Source organism: Nothoprocta perdicaria, unplaced genomic scaffold, assembly GCF_003342845.1.
Source record: "Nothoprocta perdicaria isolate Ctin4 unplaced genomic scaffold, notPer1 scaffold_103, whole genome shotgun sequence".
In the NCBI taxonomy this organism is placed as follows: domain Eukaryota; kingdom Metazoa; phylum Chordata; class Aves; order Tinamiformes; family Tinamidae; genus Nothoprocta; species Nothoprocta perdicaria.
The window spans coordinates 1,593,905-1,613,367 of NW_020454128.1; the positions used below are offsets into that span (position 1 = coordinate 1,593,905).

The 19,463-nt window shown below is 59.3% G+C and overlaps 2 protein-coding genes across 2 annotated transcripts; one reads left to right on the forward strand and one right to left on the reverse strand.

Moving 5' to 3' along the window:
• Positions 1–241: 241 nt before the first annotated feature.
• Positions 242–7,822, forward strand: NCAPH (non-SMC condensin I complex subunit H). Its single transcript, XM_026043745.1, has 15 exons — positions 242–319; positions 1,206–1,344; positions 1,855–1,979; positions 2,295–2,484; positions 2,993–3,084; positions 3,196–3,401; positions 3,943–4,091; positions 4,360–4,466; positions 4,908–5,030; positions 5,356–5,463; positions 5,848–6,015; positions 6,315–6,431; positions 6,715–6,800; positions 7,246–7,321; positions 7,475–7,822. Exons 1-15 carry the CDS (start codon positions 272–274, stop codon positions 7,532–7,534), a joined length of 1,794 nt encoding a protein of 597 aa, XP_025899530.1. The 5' UTR covers positions 242–271; the 3' UTR covers positions 7,535–7,822.
• A 595-nt stretch (positions 7,823–8,417) lies between these two features.
• LOC112950054 (serine/threonine-protein kinase 10-like) lies at positions 8,418–16,101 on the reverse strand. The gene is made up of 17 exons (XM_026042526.1): positions 15,946–16,101; positions 15,389–15,553; positions 15,212–15,260; positions 14,981–15,130; positions 14,767–14,839; positions 14,130–14,324; positions 13,731–13,812; positions 13,541–13,657; positions 11,392–13,416; positions 10,694–10,824; positions 10,182–10,305; positions 9,918–10,097; positions 9,696–9,825; positions 9,415–9,539; positions 9,157–9,342; positions 8,591–8,740; positions 8,418–8,522 (listed from the first exon to the last, which is right to left on the reverse strand). Exons 1-17 carry the CDS (start codon positions 16,099–16,101, stop codon positions 8,418–8,420), a joined length of 4,143 nt encoding a protein of 1,380 aa, XP_025898311.1.
• Positions 16,102–19,463: the final 3,362 nt, after the last annotated feature.

Genomic DNA, 19,463 nt, shown 5'->3' on the forward strand with positions numbered 1-19,463 from the left:
GCCCAAAACCGAACATGACATTTGAGACGCAGCTTCCCCAGCGCCAAGCGAAGAGCATCCTTCTTTATCCCCCTGCTCACACGGCAGCCAGGCAGATGCAGCCCCAAACACATCCCCTCGCCTCCAAGTGCCCCCCTAGCATAGCGGGTTGGGATAATCCAAGTTCCTGGATAACCTGGCCAGTGGCATGGTCCACGTATCCACTCGCAGCTCTGCTCCCTTTCAGAAAATCACCACCAAGAATGCTTTTGGCTTGCACCTCATTGACTATATGACCGAGATACTGAAGCAGAAGGACGCGGAGCTGACCAACTTCAAGGTGAGAGAAACTGGTCCCTGTGGTGCCTTTGGCTTCAGTTTCCTAAACGTCAAAGCTCAACCAAGTCTGCAGCGGACTGAAGGTACCTCAGCTGTTATTTTCACTAAAACATCTGGAAAAGATCGCCCAGAAACTTCTAGTACAAGTTTATAGTCTTTACTTCGTTTGTATCCACGTGAAGTAAAGACCAAGTTCTCTTGTTTATGCTCCTTCAAAGCAGGGGCTGGCTTAAAAAGAAGAGTTGTGAGACTTTAAGTAAAAGTCGGGTGTTACGGCCAGTAACAGAACAAGGCTATAAAAGAAAGGAAGTTAGTGTGACTGAGTCCAGCTGATTTCTTGGATGAGCAAATGCCAGGAAACATAGATAGCCCCTAGGAAAGTGGGCCGGTGGTTTTACAGCTGAGGAAATGAGAGTTGTGACAGGAAACTGCATGCAGGTTTTGAGCAGGTTGTCCTTCACCTTCCTGGGTAGTGCTGTGATCTGAAAAGACACTCGGCATTTCCTCTGCTTTTGAATTTTGCCACGTGGATGAGATGAAACGACAGCAAGAGGATGCCTCAAAGGCAGGCAGAGGGGCTGGAGGAGGGTGCTCGCTTTGGAGATGCAAATCTGCAGCCTTTGAGGTAGCTCCTGTGCTCGATCCTGGCAGGTATTCCTCTGCATGAGGCCTTCCAGGAGCCTCGATAAAATAAAACACCTCGACCCCAGCTGTGCCGCCAGCTCTGTGATGGCCTTCAGAGCAAATCCCTTTGCTGTTGTTCGCAGTTTTGCTGTTAAAAAAGAACAAGGCTCCTTCAGCAGCACGGGCTCGCCTTCTGCCCTCGCCCCTTTCTGCGTGTGCCCTGCTCCTTTCTAACGCGCTGCACGTTGTGTTCCTGCTCTCAGATCGCGGCCGGCACCCTCGATGCCAGCGCCAAGATTTACGCGGTGCGAGTGGACGCGGTCCATGCGGATGCCTGCAAGGTTCTCGGAGGCTTGGGCAAGGACTCGGCCCCTCCGAAGGATGCGGACAGCCAGGAAGGAGGTGAGCCCTTGACTCCGTTTCTCTTATGGTCTTACAGGTTCCCCTGACAGGCAAAACGGTGTCAGTGTGCTTAGGCAGCACCCGTGCGTTTCAAAGCACCAAAAAACAAAAATACCAAATAATTTTTGCACGGATGCTGACGGAAACAGAGCTGAGGTAACAGGAACCTGATTTGCAGTCCTGCATGCCACAGTTAGTGTGGTTAGATTTGAATGCAAGCCAATGGTGGCCTAATTTTGAGGCAGGATGCGCCCCCTTCCTTGCTCTCCTTTCCTTCAGGAGGAAAATGTGCTCCTAAGGAAAAAGAGAGAAGTCAAAAGGAAATGCGGCATCCAGTTGATGAAACGTCAGCAGTGCTTACTGGTAGACACCCACCCGGATAACTTTGTGCCCCTCATTTCTTACGCATACGTGTGTGTGTACAAACCAAAGAAAGCCTCTTGTTACATCTCTCGGCTGCAGGGAACTTTAGCAACCTTTTAAAGTGTTTCATTTTCCTTTTCCTTTTAGAAGAAAGTGCTGCAGCTGCCGATGAGTCTGGCAAGAGAGCTCCCACAAGGAAAAAACACTCGTTCAAAACGATAGAGCAGAACCTGAATAACATCAACGTGTCCGAGGCTCATCGCCGACCTGAGGTGGGTGGCGGGGCTCCTCAGCAGCTGCGTCCTGGTGGAGGGAGAGAGACATCCTCTCTTGCTCATTTCTTTTTGTTTTTCCTCACGTGACAGCTTTTTGGACTCTAATGCATGTCTGAATTGTGCTATTAAGACAAGATTGTTCCTAGTTGTGTATATCCCTCCCATGCAAGGCAGCTGGGAGAGCTGTACTCACTGGAAAAGATGCCCAAGGGTCACTTCCTTCAAAGCTGTGCCTAAAGTCACCCTCTGTGCCTGCAGTGACCTGCAGAGACCAGGGTCGCCTCCTCCATCTGCTTGATTCTGTGCTTGCAGGTCGATCCCATGTTCCAGAAAACAGCAGCGTCTTTTGACGAGTGCAGCACGGCGGGCATTTTCCTCACTGGCCTGCGTACCCACGGCTGCCAGAGCGAGCTCCTCTTCGACTCGAACATTGTGCCTCTCCCGTCTTCCGAGACGCCCGCCCTGCCAAACTCCGCACTCGTGAAAGTGGTGGATTTAAAGTGTGAGTGCCAGTGGCCACGAAGCAAAGGGCCCATCCAGGCCTTCCCTTCTTAACCTTCCACGTGTGCCAGGGCTTGAGTTAAGATTTTGTTTAATGAGACTCAAAAAACCAGGAACCTCGTGGGCTTTAGATCACCGCAGGTAGCTTAAACACTGGCAGAGCGGTCACGTAGCACGTGTAAGTGGTCTGAGCTGCACAGCGCTCGAGTTTGCTTCATATTAAGGGCTGACCTCAGTAGTGTGTGACCTCATTAAAGTGCTTTAAGCCTGTGCATGCTGCCAAACCCTTCTGCTGTGCTCGCATTCACAGTGCTGAGCTCACCCTTGAGCTCAGCCTGACTCCCCTTCTGCTCTGAGATGAGACCAAGCGCTTTTGCAGTGAGCTTTGCGCTGTACTTTCGAGAAGAGCTGTCCACGTTTGAGACTTTAAGAATGTTTTCACATCTGGAACTTGTTCCAGCTGCCATTTGCTTTATTCTTTGTCTGATCTCTGCTCTCCTTGGCTGTAGCCCTGCTCACGCAGTGTGTTCACAAACGCCCCATCTGCTCTTCCCTGGCTGGATTCCAGTTCACACAGTGGGATGCCGCATCCCACGATGAGGTACGTCCTTTTGCTCGGGTTAAGGTGGGGTAGTTGAGCTGCCTTTTCTCCTCTGCCTCTGCCTCAAAGAGTTATCCAAGTTTTTCCACCGAACACCATCTCCTTCCACAGTCTGTGTCAGCCCTGCTGGATAAATTCAAGAAGAGCGACCAAGTGTTTGACATCAACGCGGAGATGGACAGTGACGTGGAAGATTGTGTTCCCACCATGCCAAATGATGACTTTGGTGCCGACTCCCCCAACTGTACATTAACCAACAAGATGGGGGAGCTCACAGGAAGCCTCAGGACCTTTGGGACAATCCAGGAGAGCAAAAGGTGAGTAGAAATCCCTTGAAACGGGGCAACAGTGCTGAGAGCACCTGACTGCAGCTAAAGGAGCAGGATGACGGAGGCTGTGTTATGATTCCTCTTGGATGGAGAAGCAGCAGGCCGGAAACGAGACCTGGAGCAGAGCTTCCCTTTCTCTGCTGAGTTCCTTGCTGGGGGATTATGGATTCCCTTAGATGACATAGGAGTTTTCCTTTTGCATATATAGGTTGCGTTCTCCTTGAATCTGGGTGTGTCCAGGAATGTATTACAGGAAACTCTCTGCACTTCTTACATGGGCCAGGCTCACCCAGAGTTATTGCTTACCTGTACACCCTGCACCTGACACTTCAGCCTGTCCTCTGGCAGATCTGTTGTCGCAGCAGCCTCACAAGCGCGTGGTGAGAACCCACAGCCTCTTAAAAAGCAGGAATTTTGCCAGCAGAAGGAGCGGGAAGTGTCTGTTCCGAGCGGGTCCTGGCACCAAGTGTCCTGTGGCAGCAGCAGTCGAAGGGGCGGTTTTACTGAGTGGTGTATATGCTCTTTGCAGCACTGAGGCGGCTCCTCTGGGCGAGGGAGACATCGGCACCATGTGCCTCCACCTTTCCATGAAACCAGGAGAATATTCCTACTTCAGTCCCCGAATTCTGTCCATGTGGGCTGGCCCGGAGCACTGGCGCTTCAAACCTCGTCACAAATGTACGTATCTGCAGGCAGCGCTTGCGGTAACAATCCTGTCGCTGGCAAGTTGTCTTCAGAGAGGAATGGCTTTAATTAAGCTTTGTGCTTCTGTAGGAAAATAATGAGTCCTTTAAAATCCAAAGTCGAGAATAATACACCTCGCTTTTCACTAGTAAAGAGGAAAAAAAGATTTCAGGAATTATGGGTGATCTTTCTGTGAGGAGTAGACACCCAAGCAAGCACGTTGTCTTTACTCTGTCAAAAGCATTGACTCTTCTTTCTGCAGCTGACACTGTCTCTGAAAAAGAGAGTAGGAGGAGGAATACAAAGAAAGTGTTTGAAATAAACTTTGATGAGGATATTGACTTTGAGGTGCATTTCTGTAAGACGAAGGTAAGCAGCAGGTTTCTACCTCTGTCTCCTTTTGCTTTCGCTTCTGCCACGTCAGCGTGCCCTAGAACTGTTGGTGCAAACAGCTCACTGGGTTCTCTTGCGAAACTGCTCTGTAACCCCAGCCTGATGTGTGTTCCTTTGTGTGGATACCTCTGCCTCCAGGTTGTGTTAGAAATGGGAAGCTTTTAAGCAACCACGGGCTAAAGAAGAGGGCAGGATTCTTCCCAGCTCATACTCTAACTATTAAGAAAGACCCTGCAGAACCAGTTGTGCACCCCAGGGTGCCTTGCATACTATACTGGGTCCTCTCAATGCTAAGTTTTTCTTGGAGGTACCTTGCAACTTCATCCTTCAAACAAAGACTTGTCTTCGAGGCAGTTAGTTGCACGTTCGTTTTGTGAGTAGCAGATGTCGCACAGACAATGATATTACCTTCCACAGACAGCTGCAACCCTGGCCAAATCCATCCTGGAAAGCCAGAACGTGAGGAGCACCACACTTCCCCCTGACTTCAACTATGATCCTAGCAACATTGTGCAGCTCTTCCTCAAGCCAGATGTCAAGGTAAGAGTCTTCTCCACAAGCCTGTTGGCAAGGGCTCCGAGCACCCTCTCCGTCACCCTCTCCATCAGATCCAGGCAGTTCCTCAGGGCAGGAGAACGGCCACCACGGTGCCTTTCACTGAACTGATCCTCTTGTGGCAAATGGGGTTGTTTGGCTACCCTGCTTTACAAGGGAGAGGAAAAGGGCTGGTGGCGAGCTGGTACCTGAGGAGGAGAGGAGCCAGCATGCCAGGATAGAGGGAGGTGATAAATTAACAAGGTGCAGGCATTTTGGGGGGAACACTTAAGACTTTTTCCATTTCCTCACCCTGGTCATCTCTCTACAGCTCTGCTGGTTGGCTGCACCAGGCAGCTCGTTGGATCACGAAGATGAGATCGGCGAGTACGATTACAACAACCCCAATGACACCTCCAACTTCTGCCCTGCATTGCAGGTAATTGGGAGCAAGATTTCTCTGCTGTGTATTCTTGCTACGTAGCCGGAAAAACCTGGGGAGAATCTGTGGACAGAATTGCAAGTCGTGACACAGGCATACGAGTCACTGCACACTGAGATGACATTGAGTCAACTGTCTAGCTCTGGAGTATTCTAGGTGTCTCTCTAGGTCTAGAGCTTTAGGTTGGTCTCCTTTGGGAGACCTGATTTCCAATTTCACCCAAATTAATCACCGTGGAAAAAGGCTGAATGAGAAAGTCCTTCTGTGGAGGAGGAGGATGGTTATCTGGTCACTCTGAGGGTTGGGTGCTCCAGTTTGCTCACTGGAGGGACCACCACGGTGGCTGGGGGTGGCCTCACTGCTGCCTCTGTTCTCGATCAGGCTGCCGATAGCGACGATGACAACGACCCCGCTGACTTTGGGGGACAGCCAGGGGAGTTCAACCTCACTGCCCACCCTGCGAATCAAGACGCTGAGCAAAACGGCGGCGAGGGTGGCGTCGATATCACAACATACGGCGAGCTGAACCTCGTTGCGGAGCCCCAGAAGGTAAAGGCTCATGCATTGTCCTCTGCTGGAACCGCTTGCTGAGCGGGTCCGGAGCAAAGCTGCTCAACACCCAAGATGAATTTCACCAGTGCAGGAGCTCCTGGCCTCGCTAGGGTGCTCTTTATTTCCAAATGGACCTCTGCAGGATGGAAAATGATTAAAAATCAAGGTTTTGGTAGCAGGAGAGCAGTCACTGGTGTTCCCAAAGGAGAGTCATGTCTTGGTTGTTCTTGTCCTGATGAAGGATACAGCTGCCTCTGCTCACTTGCTCTCAGCTAATTCCAAATATCCATCCTCAGGTCAATAAGATAGCAATCCAGTATGCAAAGACAGCCAAGAAAATGGACATGAAGAGGCTGAAGCAAAACATGTGGGACCTCTTGACTGATGGACAGAAGAAAGAAATAGCGGAAGAGGTGAGTGCAGGGGAGTACCCCAGGTGGACCCGACTTGCTAGATGCCTCAAGAGGCCTGAGGATATTAGAATGTCCTACAGGTGACTATATCTATGCATAGCTCCTGTAGAGACAGTCTTGGGCAAGCAGAGGAACAGTTCCTCTCCAATAGTCTTGCTCCCAGAGGATGGCTGACAAGTATGGACTTGGAGTGGTGCCTATACTTTTTTCTGTCCACAAGGCTGTGCTGAATCCTTGGGAGGAGAATCTCCCCCAACAGTGCCTGTCTCTTTTTGCTAAGCAGATAAAAAACATGGAGGAAGAGATGGAGAAATCAGCAGTAGCAGGCGAGAAGGTCTTCAGCAGCATCACAAAGGAACTGATTCACAGGTAGAGAGGCCCTGAATGGGCTCAGAACAAAGCTGGGATGGGCAAACACGGACCTGCCTAAGTTGGTTATGGCCTGTTCACTGAACCCCGATGCTGTTTTGGGCGCAGGTGTCCTTAGCTTGTGCCACTACAGGAGGCTTGGATCTGCCAACGCGGGCAGCAATGCAAAGATGACTTAGATAGGGGATGATTTGCTCCCCCATGTGGTGGCTGCAACTGATTTTCCATGATAGTGCCTGAAAGCTTATCAAACAAATCCATTCCTCTCACACTCTGCTCTTGCACAGGAGGAGCCACAGGTTGCACTGGGCTTGGTGGAGGCCTTGCTAGCAAGAGGAGCGAGGCAGAGAAGCTTGGGGACGTGGGGAGGACCTGCCACGCGTGCCCCAGCAGTAGGGTTTCAGTGCCTGATTTCTGACTAGTCTTCTCTTGCTGCCTTTCCTAGACTGCCCTCAGTGATGGCTAAGAACCTGTCGGTGCCGCTGGCCTTCGCCTGCCTCCTGCATTTGGCGAACGAGAAGGTGAGCGCGCTGCCTGGGAGCATTGCACTTCTTGGGGCACACCACCACTCACCAGGGCCAAGAAAATGGGCCACATCTTAAGCATCCACTTCCTCCTTGAAGTGAACATGGATTGCACTCGGCTGAGTTTGTTTTTCCTTCCCCTTTTCCCAGAATCTGAAGCTGGAGGGCACAGAGGACCTGTCGGATGTCCTAGTGAAACAAGGCAACTGAGAGAAGCTCGTGGCGGTTGCTGCTCCAGGACAGAGCTCTGCTCTCCCAGCTCGTGCCAACAGTGTCGCTGGGCAATCCCAGGGGTGTCTTGGGAAGACTTACATCACGGATGCCCCATCTAACCAGGGGGCATCCCTAGGGATGGAGAGCTGCAGCTCGGCCTGCCGGTCTCTTGTCACGCTGGCTCCGTCACCTCATTCCTTGGGCCTCGTAGCAGGGTTCCTGGGAAAGGCTCCTCCAGGTGTTGCTCTTCAGGGCCTGGACTGACCCATTCATGGTTCCAGTTCCTCCTGCAGTCCTGCTCCTCCCCTCAAATGATTTACTTTTTCTACTGAGCTTAAAGATAATAAATTGCTACAACTTTTTAGATGGGACTTTGAAAGTGAGGGGAAAGAGGAATCACAGACAGAAAATGGATAAAATAGTCAAAGTTGGGGGAGAGCAGCAGAGTTTAATTTGAGGGAGATCTCTATGCCAGGCAACTCACAGCATTGACAAGAGGGATGGTTTTTTTTCAGTAAAATAGTGACAAAGAGGCTTTCTTAACAAAGCAAAGGTGTCTTTCTTTGTCTTGCACCTCAGCAGAAGGGGGACCATGGGGATCCAGGGCTTCACGTTCACTGCAGTGACGTGCACTGAGGGCCTTCCATGGCCCTGCCTCGTGGCCACTTCATGCTGGCTCCTGCAGCACTTCAAGGGTTTGTTTGGCCCAGCAAGGGCCACCACGGTCTTTGCCGCTCTTGCTACCCGCGTGGCCCACTGTATGTCCTGGCCTGGTGACCAGTGTCCTGGGGCTACCCTGCTTTGTGTTCCCCAGGGCCACTTTTGGCTCCTGCTGTCCCCTGTGGCCATTCCCTTGCTCTTCCCAAGAAGCCACGTAGGATCAGGAGGGGAGGTGGAAGAAGCGGGAGATCCTGCTGCCGCGGGCGCCGTGCCTCGCTGTTGGCCGCTGCTCGGGCAGGAAGCTGGCCAGCTCCTCCTCCAGCAGCTGCAAGGAGAGGACAGAGCTGCTGGCTCCCTCCTGGCCACCTCCAGGGCCACCTCGGGCCAACTCACCTCGCGGCGGGCCGCGAGCCGCTGCTTCCACTCGCTCAGCTCCATGGCGTGTTCGTCCTCCAGCCGCGCCAGCTGCCGCTGCTCCTGCTCTGCCAGGAGCTGCATCTTCTCCCTCTGGGAGCGGGCGAAGGGCGCGTGGGAAGGGAGACGCTCGAGGAGCGGGAGGAGGGATGTGGGAACCGTCACCCCAGCCGTGGTACCTGCATCTGCTCCAGCTCCTGCAGGCTCTGGGCCTGCTGCTCCTTCAGCTGCTGCTCCTGCTGCTCCTGCTGCTGCTGCAGCTCTGCTCGCTGCCGCTTGGCCTCGTGCTGCAGGAACTGCCGGGGGGACAACCCGCGTTACGCTCCCCGGGGAGGCGTCTCCTAACCTTGCCCTTGACCACCCTTCACGTGGGTTTCCACCATCCATGGGCGATTCATCCATAGGTTTCCACCATCCACGACTCCAAGCTGTTGCCCACAACAGCCAGCCCATCTCTGGTTTCCACTCGCCTTTGCCCTGGGGTGGCCACGGGCCAAACTGGTATTTCACACTGGGCAACCTTGAGGGTGCTGGAGAAGCAGTACCTGCTTAGCTCTCTCCTTCTGCTCGGCCCCATTAACCTCCTGGCTCTTCAGGTTGCCCTTGAAGAGGACGAGGTGGGCCTTGGCATCGCAGCGCTGGCGTCTCAGCAGCTGAGCCCGCTCTTGGGCCTGCTGGCTCCGCAGCTCCTCCAGCAAGAAGTGGTGGAAACGGCTCATCCGCGCCCTCTCCTGCAGGAAAAGCCAGCGGGTGAGGCGGGTCCCGGACACGGCGCAGAGCCGGAGCAGCAGCTCCCACCTCACCTTCTCGTGGCGCTTGCGGAGCTGCTGCCGCTGCAGCGCGTGCTGCTCCTTCACCTGCTGCTTGAAGAGCTGGTACTTCTTCTGCAGGTGTCCCTGCTCCGTGCTCCACACCGTGGACTCGCGGGCTGCCGTAGGACAGCTCCGCGCGGCTCAATCCCTGCCCACCAGCCCAACCCAACCTCCAGCCCCATCTCTGGTGTCCCGCACCAGCCAGACCCCCGGCGCTGCTTCCCCAAGGCGCCCCCATCCTCTTCCTCCAGAGCTCCCGCAGCCCCGTCTACCTCTGCGGAGGCTGTGGATCTTGCCGATGCACTCCCAGTCAACGGCCGCCACCTTCTTCTTATGCTCCTGGACAACCCTCTGCAAGGCTGCGTTCAGCTCCTCCTGCTGCTGCTGCAGGAGCTGCTGCTCCTGCGCCGGGAAACGCGGAGACCTTCATCCCAAAGCCCGACGGAGACCGGCCCCAGGTGCAGCTTAGGGGAGCCACGTCCTAGGTCTGTCACCTCTGCCTTGTTGCCCTGCAGCTCCGGCATCCTCCTCTTGCCGTCCTTCTCCTGGAGGCCCTTGAGGCGCTTGGCTTCCTCGCGCAGCCTCACCGTGTGCTCCTGCTCCTGGCGCTCCTTCAGCTGCCGGTAGTGCCGGTCCAGGTTCTCCACCTCCTGGTCGTAGTACTGCTTCTTGCTCTACCACCGCGCGGACACCGAGGCTCAGCGCGAAGCCGGGACGGGGGTCCGCGACCCGGGGGGGCTCCCCCGTCGCCCCGTTACCGTCATGTCCTGCTCGATGTGCCGGAAGAGCTGCTCCCGCTGCTGCTGGAACCTCTGCTCCAGCTGGCTCTGCGCCCTCTGCTCCTCCTTCTGCAGCAGCCGCAGCTCGTGGAGCACTTGGCGCCTGCGAGGTGGGGCAAGCCCAGAGGACAAGTGGCCAAAAGCTGCCCAAAGGTGCCCACCTCTTCCAGGCCTTGAGGGGAACCCACTGAGGAGGCCCTAGTGAGGAGCCCTTCTCTCCAGGCCCCCCTGGTGCAGTGGGGTGCAGGGGACAATCTCCAGGGATCAGGATCACCACTGCCTGTTGGGTCCATCGAATCCTACACTCAGCTGTTGCCTCTCAACCTCCCCACGTCCTTTCCTGCCCTCCTTGGGTGACACAAGAGTTCATGGAAGATCTTCCCCTCTCCTTGCCTCAACCCCACACCATGATGTGGTGAGAGCAGGTCCGGGGCTGGGCAATGGTCAGTTCCTTGCACCTCAGCGGGTGGACGTGGGCTTCAAGCACTCACCGAGCAGAGCGTATCTTCTCCTCCCTCGTCTCGGCCTTGCTGGCGGTCTTGGCGGTGGTCACACTCACCTCCTCTCCATCCACGGCCAATCTGCAGGTTTTCTCCACCGTCCTTGGGAGGGAGGGAGGTTCCTGCCACCGGGAGCAACGGTTGGAGCTCAGGCAACCCAGGCAACAGAAATCCTGAACTGGGCGACACCCTGGGGGCTGCTGGCCACCTGGACATGGGCTCTAAGAGCAGAGCTGAGCTCCTCCTTGTTTTGGGGCAAACGAGTCTGGCCCCCCATCCTGCTGCAAGGCAAGAAAAGGGCTCCCACGACCTCAGCAGAGGACACGGGAGGTTGCTCAGATACCTTCACCAAGGAGCTTTGGGCTCCCCGAGCTTGCCCTGGCCACATGCACAGCCCAGCCTGGGGCAGGATTTGCTGTCACCGCTCAACTGCTTTGGAGACCACAAGGGCTCTGCATGGCCAGGTCACCCCCAAGCCCACAGTGGGCAGGCGGCTCCCCGCAGCGTGGCCCAGACGAGCCGCTGTGGCCACCTCTCCCTTTGCAGAAGGGCCATCTCCACCCTCGAGAGCTCCAAGCCCCACAAGCTGAACCTCGGCAAGGCCAGACCGTACTTCTGCTCAGCCAGGACTCATGGCCAACAGAGTTGGAGGCCACCAAAGCAGTGCCACCCTCCCCTTCGCCCCTCACCTGCTGGGTGTCCCCCACAGAGGAGAGCGGAGCGTGCGCGTCCCCAGGTCTTGACGGAGGCAATGGCTCCTCTCCTCGCTCCGAGGCAGAGCCGGGCCCGGAGTGGGCGTCTGGGGTGTCCTCTACTCTCCAGGCCACCCAGGAGGAAGAGCGACGCAGGGCAGCAAAGCTCACAGTCCTCACGGCCTTTGGGTGCCCACCACGACGCTCCGTGGGCTCTGCCACCTCTCCATGGCCCGGGTCACCCATTTCTCCTCTGGATCCACCTCTTGATGGCCCTGTAGGAGCTGGAGCAACCTTCACCCCAAGATCTCCAAGCACATTCCTCTCTCCTTTCCCATCCTCTCCAGCTCCATCTTGCTTCTCGCCTTCATTACTGTAACCAGCCAAGCGCTGCTTTTCTCTGGAGCCATTTTCCACTTTCTCCTGTCTTGTCTCCTCTTTCTCTGCACCTGGGATCTCCTTAGGGAATGAGTCTTTTGTCCCGTTTTGGGCTTCCTCGGGCATCAATTCCTCTTCTGCTTGTGCTGCACTCTCTGCCTCCAGGCTGTCTCCGCCAGGCCACCCTTCCCCACCAAGGGCATCTCCTGCAGGACTGGGGTCTCCAGCGAAACACTCCCTTGCGTCCTCCGGGATCACTCCTGTCGGCACCGGCATTCCCTCGGGAGAAGTTCCCACCGCCGCACGCTGATCATCTTCACGGAGGTGGTTACCCACCACAGCGTCCGCAGCTTCCTCCTCCCCGCGCCCTGCGTGCCGCTTGGCCAGCTCCGAGGAGCTGGTGGTGGACTCCAGCGCCACTGGGCTTCTCCCCCGGCTGGCTCCCTCTCCAGGCTCATCGGGTCCTGCCGGTGGCTCCTGCCACCCCCGGAGCTCTTCCGAAGCCGCCGTCACCTCTGCCACACTCTGCACGAGCAGCGTTTCTTCTGGTGGCACCTTCTCCTGCACGGAGTCAGGCTCACCAGGCTCTCCATCGCGCCCAGCTCCCTCGGGTGCTCTCTCAGCTCCATGCCCATCTTCTCCAGGGCTGGTTCCCCACATTCCAATCCCATGGGAGCCGCCCTCCGTCCACAGCTCAAGCCCAGCAGCCCCGGGCTCCGGCGACGACCCCTTCCCGAGCTCGGCCACCGACCCTCGGAAGCGCTGCCCACGGCTGAGGACGCAGCCCAGGTCCAGGGCCGCCACCAGCGGGGAGCCCCCGGTCGTACATGGCATGGCTCCGGACCTGCCGCCACAACCACGCTCCGGGCGCCGCTCCGGAGCCAGGCTGCTCCTCGGAGCTGCCGCGGCGACCGGGCGCCCGCCCAGCGGCTCTGCCGAGCGGCTCCTGCTCCAGCCCCAGGCCGCGGGCATCGCCAAGGACGCGCAAGCTGCATTCCCCCTTGGCTTCTCCCCAGGGTCACGCTGTGGGGACAAGGTGGCTTTCGTTCGGGTCGCAACAGCCGCTTGGTGTCCCTCTTCCAGGAGTCCAACGTGCTCCGCGCTCCGCCCTTGCCCCTCAGCAGTGTCCCCTGCGTCGCGTGTCCCTGGGGGGAGCTCTGCCGCCTTGGGGGGGCTCTCCAGAGCCTTGCGCTCCTCTTGATGTCCTTCAAGTTCTTCTCTCGGGGCTCGTGGCCCTTGGAGGGCACCCGGCAGCACCTGCCCCGGCTCCCCTCCATCCGCCCCGTGCCTCCTGCTGGCAGCTTCCTGGCACTTGAATCCTGCCACGCACGACCCGCGCCTCCCCAGCCCCAGGAATCCGGAGGGTCTTTCCGGAGGGAGCCTCGCAGCGCCCACCGCAATGGGTGCGGATTTCCTCCTCGCTTGCTTCAGCGAGTCGGACGCCTTCGTGGACCTCACGCGGTGGACACCCCTTCCCGGCTCCTCTCGGGCACCGGCACGGGTGTCCTGAGGCTGCTCCATAGGCTCCCGTGTGTCCTCCTCGCGCAGGGCGGCGGGAGCCACCGGCACGGCTGCTCCTCGCGCCTCTGCTGCGGCTCCATCCGTGGCGTCCAAGGAGCCCACGGAGGAGCCTCCGTGTCTGGGCTGCGGGAAGGAGGCAGAAGCGAGGTCAGCGTCCACCCTGAGACCTCTCCTGGTGGAACAGCCCGGCCCCAAAACCTCCTTTCCTTCCCTCTTGCACCCGCACAACAGGGCGGCTGCTGCTCACCAGCTGGGCCCGCTGCTCTTCCTCCTCCTCCTCCTCCTCGTCCAGCGCCTGCGCCCGGGCCTGGGCCAGCAGCTCCCGGAGCGGCCGCCTGCCGAGGGGCTCGGCCACAAAGGGATGCTGCGCGCAAGGACGGGGGTGGCAGCTCCCGCGGGCACGGAGCCCGCGCGCCGCCCCGCGCGCCGCTCCCCACCTGCAGCAGCCGGCCGGCCGACCAGCGCGCCTCGGGGCTCTTCTCCAAGCATTTCCTCAGGAAGTCCTGGAAGTCCTCAGACCTGCGGGAGAGCCCGCGGTGAGCCCGCGGGATTCGGGGATCTGCTGGGATGCAGCCGCTCTGCCCAGGGTGGTGCCATCGGCCAGGGTGGGCCTGTCCTCACCCTGGTCTTCCCGCTGCTGAGGTTACCTTCTGCAGGAAGGGTGCTGGGGTGGGAAAGCCACGGTGCTCGCTGGAAACTTAGGCTTGGAGAAGCAAGACCATCATTTATGGTCCAAAATCCCGGCCCTGCCTCGGCTTTGAGCACAAGCTGCCCCCCTGAACGGGTTCTTCTCCCCTCCGTCACGCTGGGCAAGCTGTCTCCGCGTGGGGACTCACCACCGCTTGGGATGGCGCAGGGTGGGCGGCTGGGACTTGGCGATCTTCAGCAGCACCCGCAGAGGGCTGAGCTCGTGGTGCGGGGGCTCCATCTCGGCCATCTCGATGAGCGTGATGCCCAGGGACCAGATGTCGGCCTTGTAGCCGTAGGGGTTCTCCTTGGACGTCTCGCACTGCACGACCTCGGGGGCCATCCTGCGCACGGGAGACACGCGAGGGGTGCAGCCTGCCTGGGCGCTCGCTCCCCATCTCCTGCTACGGGAGCGCCCAGCTCCCTAGGAGCGCAAACCCCGGTGCACCCAGGGACAGGCCACCCCCAGGACAACCCCATGGGCAGGAGAGGTAAGATCCGACCCCCAGGTCCTCCAGCCCTTCCCTGGAATGGCTCGTCCCACAGGGGCTCATCCCACGGGCGGCCTCATCTGCCCGTGGATGAGACCCCCGCCCAGAGAAGGGGCTGCCTGGAGAAGGGGCGGGAGGGAAGGGCTGTTTCCTCAAGGAGAGGGTCCCAACGCGGGAGCTGCTTTGGGCGCCCAGGAGACAGGCAGCAGCGAGGGCTGCAGCTCCACCGCGAGCAGGGAGACGCCGCTGCTCCCCCACATCCCGCCTCTCCCCGGGCTTCCCACCCCACGCCTACCAGTACGGGGTGCCGATAAAGGACCCTCGGCGCTGGAGAGTGCTGGAGTTCTTGGCTGAGACACCAAAATCGGCTGTTCCATAGAAAGCGGGATTTAGGGAGCACCGTCGGAGCGCTGCTCCGGCGAGAGCCAGCTCCGGGAAGCGGGGCTCCGGCCCGGGAGAAGTGCCGGCCTCGCTCAGCGCCTCGCGTCCCTCGGCCAGGGGCAGCTCACCCAGCTTGACATCGCCGCGCGCGGTGAGCAGCACGTTGCCGGCCTTCACGTCGCGGTGGATGATCCTGCAGCCATGCAGGTAGTGCAGCGCCTGCAGCAGCTGCCTGCACGCCGCCCGGATCTGCTCCTCGCTCAGGCCTCTCTCCAGCTCTGCCGCGAGACCCCGAGCGACGTGTGGCGGGCAGCCCCATGGGGACCCCAGCCCGAGCGCCCGCAGAGCGGTTTCTTTACCCAAGATCGCGGCATCCATGGCTCCTCCTGCACAAAACTCCACCAGGATCTGTGGGGAGAGTCATGCGCAGGAGAGGTCCATGCAGCACCCACAGCACCATCATCAGCCCAAGGAGCAACCCCCTCCCAGCACATCCCAGCACGGACCGTAATCCGCCCCGCGGCGCCTGCGCTCACCCAGAGCCGCCCGTCCCAGTAGAGCGCGTCCAGCAGCTTGATGACGTTGGGGTGGTCACAGCAGGCCAGGATGTCGATCTCCCCCGCGTGGTCCTCCAGCTCCTCCTCGCTCGCTATGGGGATGACCTTGGCTGCCGCCAGGACGCCCGTCACCTTGTGCTGCGCCTGGCAAAACCGGGAGGCTCCACGTAGCGACAAGAGGTTCCACGTCCATCATGCCACAACCCTGGCTTCTATGGGGAGCTTTCAGTAGCCCCTCTCGTCCAGCAGACCAGGATGGAAGCTGGGATTTCGGGTCCCCTACGCAGCCCAGGTCACCACGGTGCCGCCTGGGCCGGTGCCCCCGGTGCCGGCAGCGCGGGGGCCCTGCGCCCGGAAGGCGGCTGCGGTCGGGGCGCTGCGGGTTTCCTGCCGCCGCGGCACCGTTTCGGTGACAACAGGCCCCGAATGCTGGCGATGGAGGAGGGCGAGCGCTCCGGTGCCGGGATGCTCCGCTTCCAAAGCGGGATGCGCAGGGATGGCGCGAGGACGCGGCCGGCGAGCTGCGGTGCGCTCACCTTGAAGACCTTGCCGAAGGCGCCGGCGCCCAGCTCGCCCAGCAGCAGCCACATGTCCTCGGGGTCTGCGCCGCGCCGCACGCGCCCGTGGCCCCGCGGCCGCTCCTGCTGCTTCTTCCCCGCGCCCGGGCGGAAAAAGCGGCGGATGAAGGCCATGGAGCCGCTGCCGCCCGAGGGGCCCAGGCGTCCGGGGCCGCCTCCGCGCGGGGGCTGCTGCTCTTCCTGCGTCGCGCGCAGGAAGCGGCGGCCGCGCGGGACGCGCCGCGCGACGAGGCCGCGAGCGGCAGCGCCCCGAGGCTGCCGGCCCCGGAGGGCGGCTCCGACAGCCCACGAGGAGGTTTCTGCAGCCAGGGCCCCGACCTGCCCCTGCCCCTTAGGGATGCAGAGCGGGAGCTCACGCAGCTGCTCCCAGGCACACTTGTGGTCCTCAATGTCCATGTGCTCCTGCACAGGAGCGCTTTTCCAGGGATTGTTGGACCCCTATGGATACAATTCCTTCCACATGCCTTTTTTTTCCTAGAGAACCCAGGTGAGAAGAGCTCTCCCCCAACAGGCCTAAAACCTGAGCTTAAATAGAGCCCTGGCACTAATAGGTGCAGGTGGACACACAGCTGAGGGTGTTTAGGGCTGTTAAAGCTCATTGGTGCCCTCAGTACTGGGTGTTGGGTCCCATCCCATCCCTGCAAGAGGGTCCAGGCCCATGAGCTGCCAAAATGCACCTAGGTGCAGCCTCTTTGGCTTTTTCTGTCTTTTCTTGCTTTTTTTTCCTTGCCCTCTTCCTCCTCCTTAGGAGATCTTGGCTGTGTTGGGATGCAGCAACCAGACAGCCTGCAGGATACAGGAATCCTTGAGGCTGGAGGGGCTTTGGGAATGCCCCAAGTTCAGCATGGGCTCAGAGGCACCAGGTCAATCCCGCCCAGCCAGGCACCTCCGCAAGATCCAGACCCTGGAGCAATTCACACAGCCCCGATCCTTCCTCATCCACGATCGTGGCCACTTGTTCCTTGCCGGAAACAGGCTGGTTTCTCCGGGTGGCTTTTGGGCATGGGGGCTTCCCCCCTCCCAAGGGCTCGGCCCGTTCCCGAGGTGCCGGCTTTCCGCACACGGGCGGCGGCGGCCGCCCCTTCCCCGCGCAGGGCGGGGGTTTCTCGCGCTCTGCCGGGGCTTCCCCGCAGCGAGCGGGTCGCGGCGGCTGCGGAGCCCATTGGGGAGCCCCTACCCCCCGTTTCCCTCCCGCTTTTAGCACAGGGCTTTCAGCCCCGCTGCTCTCCCCAGGGCCCCGCGTGAGTCACCGGGGATTTTGGGGCTCTCTGGTGGCCGCGGAGCACGGGGGGCTCCGGGGCCGGTGTCCGAGTGCAGCCCGGGATGCCGCCGGTGCCGGGGTGCAGCGAGCGGCAGTCCCCGGCACGTCCCGGAGGCAAAATGAAGACATTAAATTAAAATGCAGATGATAAAGTGATTAAAATAAAGGATATTTTGTCAAGCTGGGGGGGCGGGATCTGCCCGCGCTGCCAATGGGCGCCTCTGTGGGAGGAACAGGGAAGAGTCGGGACCGGGCCAGCCCGGAGCCGCGGGGGGACTGGGGGAACTGGGAGCACTGGGGGAGCCCGCGAGGACGGGGCGGACCCGGGTGCCCGAGGGAAATCCCTGCACACTCATCCAGCGAAGCGGCGCCCGGGAGCACCCCTCCCGCCCCGCTCCTAAAAAAGCCCCGCGTTCCGGTAACGAAAGAGTCAATGGCGCGCCCGCACTCGCACTCACACTCGCACACGCCACTTCCCTGAGTGGGGGGTGACTCACGCCGCAGCCCGCAGCCCCGCGGCAGGAGCCCGCGCCGCGCCCGCCTGCCCGTGCCCGTGAGTACGCGCGGGGCCGCGGCGGGCACCGCCGGGGACGGGGAGGACACCGCGCCGCCGCCGCACCGGGATAAGCCCCGGGATAAGCCCCGGGATAAGCCCGGCCCTGCTTTCCGCACGGAGACTTCAGCCCCGCCACGGTCCCACCGCGGACACTCGGCTGCCCCCGGCACAGGCGGGGAGCTGAGCCCCGATGCAACTCGGTGCATGCGGGCGCGCGGCGGGTGTCTGCCCGGAACGCGGCGAGGGGCGCGGAGGAAAAGGGTCTTTTTGAGCTCTTCGCTGTCCCCATAAAGGGGGGGTCCCGAGTGGCGCCCCCCGCCATCATCATCCCCCCAGATCCCGAGCACGGGGCTCTGCCCCTCGTGGCCCCGGGGCCGGACGGGGGGGCAGCCGGACGGGGGGGACCCGGCGGCGCTCGCTGATGTCAGGCGGTATTTTAATTCTCTTACATGGAGCGGGCCCCCCCGGGGGGGGGGGTGATGACTTAAGTGGATTACTCATCCACTGTAATAGCTTGGCAGCGTTCCCAGGCTATTCCTAGACGTGACGCTCGAAGCTTTGATTCTTCCTCTTCTGCTGCCTTTTTTGATTTTTTTTTTTTTTTTTTTTGTGTGTGTGTTTTTCTTTTTTTTTTTTTTTTTTTTTTTTTTTTTTTTCTTGCGCACTTTCTAACTGCAAATCCCCCCTCACGCCATGGCGGGGGGGTCTGGGGACACGGCGCTGCCGGGAAGCCCTGAGAGTTTTCTCCCAAAGTGGGGGAAATACCAAAAACGCTACAAAAGAAAGGGCAAATTTTGCCCCTCTGGGCCAAGCCCTTGCAGCCACTGCACGAAGGGGCCGCGTCCCTCTGCCCCAGGCAAATCAGCCCAAGCCGGCGACTGTGTGCTTGGCAAAGACATGTAACGTAAAAGAAAGTAATTATTTTCATGCCAACTGGAGCCCTTTAGCCAAAATTGCTGCTTTTCCACCCAGAAAGTGCTGGGCTGCGTGTGAGGCCCCAGTCCGGTTTCCTGCTCTTTCGCAGTGTCAACCAGAAAGGGAGGAAATAACGTCAGCGGTTTCTTTTCAGCCCTTGTGCTGACTGTAAACCGGCTCCGAACGCGAGCAGTAAAATCACAGCGCAGCAAAGTGTGTCCCCCCCACCCCCCTCTGCATTTATATGTTTTTTGTGGGGAGAGGGAGTTTAAATGTTGGTCTTTGGGGCCGTCTGCTGTCACTGGTTGTGTTGGTGTCCAAAACTGGGACTGGTTTGGGGATAAGGGAGCGGGTGGGTGGATGCTGCCACCCCAGACAGCTGATGGCCGGGTTTGGGGTGCTGGGACAGGCAGGTGTTGCGGTCAGCGGGGAGCACCGTGAACACTTGTCCATGTGCTCACACGTGCAGCCGCTTGCACGAATGCATGCGGTGCACACGCGTGCACTAACCCTGCACATCCACACCTACACCACAAGGAATGCATGCCGGAATGCACCTGAATAAGAGTGCACATGCTCGCACGTCCTTGCACATGTTTGCACGTGCTTGCACACCCGTGCACACCCGTGCACACCCGTGCTGGAGTTCTTTAGGACTACAGGAACAGGACTACAACTCCCAGCATGCCTTGCGCCGATGGAGGGCGAGAGGGGGGCGGTGCCCAGCGTGGGCGGGGCCTCTCG